The sequence below is a fragment of the Mycetomoellerius zeteki genome, unplaced genomic scaffold (assembly GCF_001594055.1).
Source record: "Mycetomoellerius zeteki isolate Tzet28-1 unplaced genomic scaffold, Tzet1.0 scaffold458, whole genome shotgun sequence".
NCBI lineage: Eukaryota > Metazoa > Arthropoda > Insecta > Hymenoptera > Formicidae > Mycetomoellerius > Mycetomoellerius zeteki.
In genome coordinates this window covers 370,382-375,006 of record NW_017257455.1, presented here as the reverse complement: position 1 = coordinate 375,006, position 4,625 = coordinate 370,382, and the positions used below count along the sequence as shown (strand labels likewise).

Genomic DNA, 4,625 nt, shown 5'->3' with positions numbered 1-4,625 from the left:
TATAATATATAATATATAATATATAAATCATATAATGTATATAATAAGAAAATTATAATGTAAATATAATTACAATTGAAATTATAATAATCACAATTATAATTATAATTACAATATAAATAATCATGGACAATATAAGAAGAACCTAACATTTTATTTAAAGAAAGAATATCTTCATTGTAGGTAAATTGTTTACGCTTTGTGATGTTTCAATTTCATGTGCTTCGTTAATTCATATCGACGGTAGAACATTTTCAGACAAATTTCGCAATGTCACTTAAGTAGCTTGCCGCACTCCAGTCTTTGATGTCGGCGTAGATTGTCCATCCATTTATACATCTTGCCGCATTCGCCATATAAATATTGCTTCGGTAGCGGTTCCATTTGGCCACAATTTACGTTATTTAAATGTAGAAACGCATTCATGCGGCTAGCATTCAGTTCAAATTTGTTCACCATCTGAAATACGAAAAAAATTTTGTTATTTTCGTGAAATTGGTGACGTTAAAAACGATTTAATAGAGATCAGAGTAAATATTGAGTTCAATTGATAAGAGATTCAGTACACGAATCGATCAATACTCAATCCAATACACTGCAATGAATATATTAATTTTTACAATATAGATTTTATCTCGTAATGATTTATTTTTTCTCTTTTTTTTATTACAGAAATCATTTTTTAAATCATATACCCTTACAACTCTTGAATTTTGTATTAAAGTTTTACTAATAATAGCCATTTTTAGAGAGATTCACGTGAATTACGTTCTTTTATCAATTGAAATATATTAAATCAAGTGAAAAAGAGAAGAAGACATTGTTATACAATGTATAATAACAGTCTAGGCTGTATATTTACATAATCACGCACAGATAGTTGGAAATAATATCTACATATAATTGATATAACAGTTTGTTTTATTAAGATCGTAAACTTTAGGAAAAATATAATATTTCGTTTTTTTTTATTTGCGATAGAATCGATAGCAAAAAGAAAATATAATAAATTGCAGGGTTGATAAGAGATAATGTGTAATTTTTTTTTTTAATAAAACGGTTTTTTCAAACATATTTTTCAAACAATGATACATACATGCTTTAAACAGTATTATAAAAAAAACATGTATAAAACATGTTAAAAACGTCGATTAAGCACGTTTTAAACAGTTTAAAATATGTTTAAAACATTTTTACCAACTCTGATAAATTGCTTAATAGCATGTATTCATTATTACATAAAAAATACACGTGACAATTTTAAATGTATTCAAATCTACAGCATTCGTTGGAAATATTACAGATTCTTACAGTTACTCGTTTCTAAAGAGTCATTTGAACTTTTGAAGTCATAACAAAACATGCTTCATACCTTGAGTTTTGCCGACATAAAATTGATGCGAGTGGAAAAGCTGTAAATCGACAAATCGTTTCATGAGGTTGTTGACCGTAAACATAGTGCTTTTAAATGAAAAAGAAAGACAAAATATAGATTTAGAATTTGAATAAAAAAGTTTTTTTATTAAGTTATACCATAAATAAGTATATAAAACTATAAATAAATTTAATGCAGTATATTAAAACATAGCAAAGAAATAATTATATACACAAAAACCACTAAACCGATGTATGTGGAATTAAAAAAATATCTAAATTAATCAAATCTTTAATTATGTTGTTAAATATATTGCTACGATAAATAAATTAGAATTAATCATAAAAAATTATATGCAAAATATTCAATATAAAAAATTATGTAAAGAATATTTGCATGAAACGATAATTTCCAATTTTAAATGATAACAATATATTATCTATATATTTTCAACAAAGATATTATATGTTGAAAATGATAAGATAAGAAATATATAATCATTAAATAATTAATCGTATTTCAGAAATAAAGATTAAATAAATTTTATATTTTAAAAACTATTTTTATTATCGTTTAATTAAAAATAATTTAATTAATTAAAAAATAATTATCTTATATTTAGATTATAATACAAAATACAATAATACAAAATACAAAATAAAATGAAACTTCTGAATTGTGCAGACTGTGTTGTCTACTACCAAAATAAAACTTACAAAAACAAATTAGATTAAATGTGAACTCAACACAATATAGATACACAACGATTGTGTAATTTAAAAGATGCATTATTATTATTTTATTAATAGCTTTTCGATTAAAATTTGTATGTTAAACATATAAAAATATTGTACTCGTGAATCATGAAAACGGTCATGATGAATTAAAACATGAATGAGCATATATTTTAACAGTTTTATATTCTCAATATATGATACATATAGGGTACGCGTTAATGCACCAAGTAATTATAGAATTTTGTTGCATAATAAAAAATAGGAAGTATATATTTGTAATATTCATTCATTCGCGGGATAAAAAGCATAGACGATCGTCTGTGTCAAAATAACAATATTCGTTTGGCTTGGATTAACAGTTGACTATATTATACATATCATATAATGACTATTTTTATGACTAAACTGCACAAGTAATAAAAGATTAAATACATTATGGCTACGATGTCTTCGTCATAAATATAGGCGAAATGCCTATGTAGACATAACAAACGTGTCTCGCAAAAGAATTCCATATATTTATCCTTAATCCATATATTCATTCTTAATTATAATAGTCATTAATGGAAAAAGTGATAAAAAGATTTTTTATTGGAATAAAGAAAAAAATATTTTCACATGTAGAAATAAATATACTGAAGCGTTTATGAAAATTTCGAAAGCATCTCTTCTTGTATTTCCAGCAATTTCAATTTGACTTTTGGAATCTAAAGTTATATCTTTTAAAATTATTATTTTATTTCCCTAAAATTATTATTCTATTCTCCTAAATTGAAATAATATTTGTCAGCCATCTTGGGATATATGTTCATCTTATGTCATTAGTACACAAATAAGTATTCTATTTTATGCGAAATTGCTTGTATTGTTAATTTCAAATATTTTAAGCATCGCGTCGATTAAAAACATGTCAATCAGTTATTCACCATTAATTGCTCTATACAAGTTGATCAAGATCTTCATTTATTTATAATAATCGCTTTCGTTCTTCCTTATCGCTGATTAATCGCGGCCTCTAATCGAAATCCTTCTTCTGTACCGTTTGATTCATTCTTCTTTCGCAACCAACGATGTGGGCGTTTAGGACAAATCTGTGCTTGAATCTCCGGCCGCAGATAGGACATACCTCGCAAGGCACGACACCGCACTCAAGTCGTTTGTGTCGGCTCAAGGATGTCGTGGCCTTGTATGTTTTTCCACACCTGCCACACTCATATTTGGCATCGCCTATGCTTTTCTTTCGGATACCTCTGGACATCTTGTATGATGATCCACTCGCTCGACGTTGACTCCACTCGTTATTGTCCTGCGACATCAGCATTTGTGCCAGCAAACCTGCAATGAAAAGACAATGTGGTTAGACAATTTATTTGCGATTTGTTCGACGCTATGTCGTAATCGCAATGCTCCCCCGAACCGGAAATAGAGATCAAACAAAATGACTAGTTAAAAATATGGATAGACTGATCTAATTACAATTTCTTTCATGTTTAATGGATTTTTGGTGTAAATTAAAGATACAAGGATTATATGTAATGTCGATCATCAACTTCTCTCTGTAGTTTAATTAAAAATGATTTAAAAAATCGCGTAATTCGAGAGAACACAATTTGCGGAGAGAACATACAACTAAGGGAATTTTTTTGTCATTAAAAAGACAAAATTAGTAAAAGATAAGCAAATTAGAATAAACATCTTTCAAAATAGAAAAATGGAATAAAATTTATAAAATATCAGGAATTAAAAATTACATACTATTGTTTAATTAATTATGAGCATTTAATGAGTAATTAATGCGTCAAGAACCTTTTATCAATTTATCCATTGCCAGTGTCTGGTAAGCATTGCAGTGATTAAGTTCGTGCAGTTAAGACTTCCACTTTCGACAGGAAAATAAAAAAAGTTTTAATCAGAGTACTGCTAAAATTTAATTTATATAAGCTATAAAGATACAAGATTGAGAAAAGTGCGATGATGCAGAAGAGATCAATTATGAAAAAAGAGCAGAAAATAAAATGAGATGAAGAGATAACGCATGCTATTGCGGATTTTTATGCAAAGTAGAAATCGTTATTTATTTCTAAAATTTTTAGATATATTTAAAAGTAGATGTCAAGGATAGAAATAATTATATAAATGAATTATAAAATTTTATTACAACGCTAAAACTTTAGTTAATTTATTGATACAAATATATTTTTAGCTTAGTGTTGTAAATTCTGTTTTTATTTTTATACAATAAAAAATGAAAATGTCAGTATTTGTTCCTTGGATAATTTATTACACTATTTAAAAACATGTATATTTATTACTTATACGTTTATATAAAGATGTTATGTATAGTGGAACTAGAAACGCTTTTTCTCTCTTAAAATTCTAAACATTTAAGAATAATTGTATTGTATAATACATATAATTTAAACAAAGAATCCTAATGATCATTTTTTATATCTTAATAAATAAATCTAATAAACTTTATCTGATATAAACGTATGAAAAATAAATAAAAATTT

The 4,625-nt window shown here is 26.0% G+C and overlaps 1 protein-coding gene across 1 annotated transcript in view; it reads right to left on the bottom strand.

The window, feature by feature from the left end:
* Window positions 1-3,937, bottom strand: part of LOC108726943 (zinc finger protein 736) — a 13,391-nt gene extending 9,454 nt beyond the window's left edge. Inside the window, exons 1-3 of the mRNA XM_018454784.1 lie at window positions 3,919-3,937; window positions 3,239-3,447; window positions 291-459 (exon numbers count right to left, since the gene is read on the bottom strand). Coding sequence (XP_018310286.1) covers window positions 291-459; window positions 3,239-3,447; window positions 3,919-3,937 — 397 coding nt within the window. The remainder of the gene's footprint in view (window positions 1-290; window positions 460-3,238; window positions 3,448-3,918) is intronic.
* Window positions 3,938-4,625: the final 688 nt, after the last annotated feature.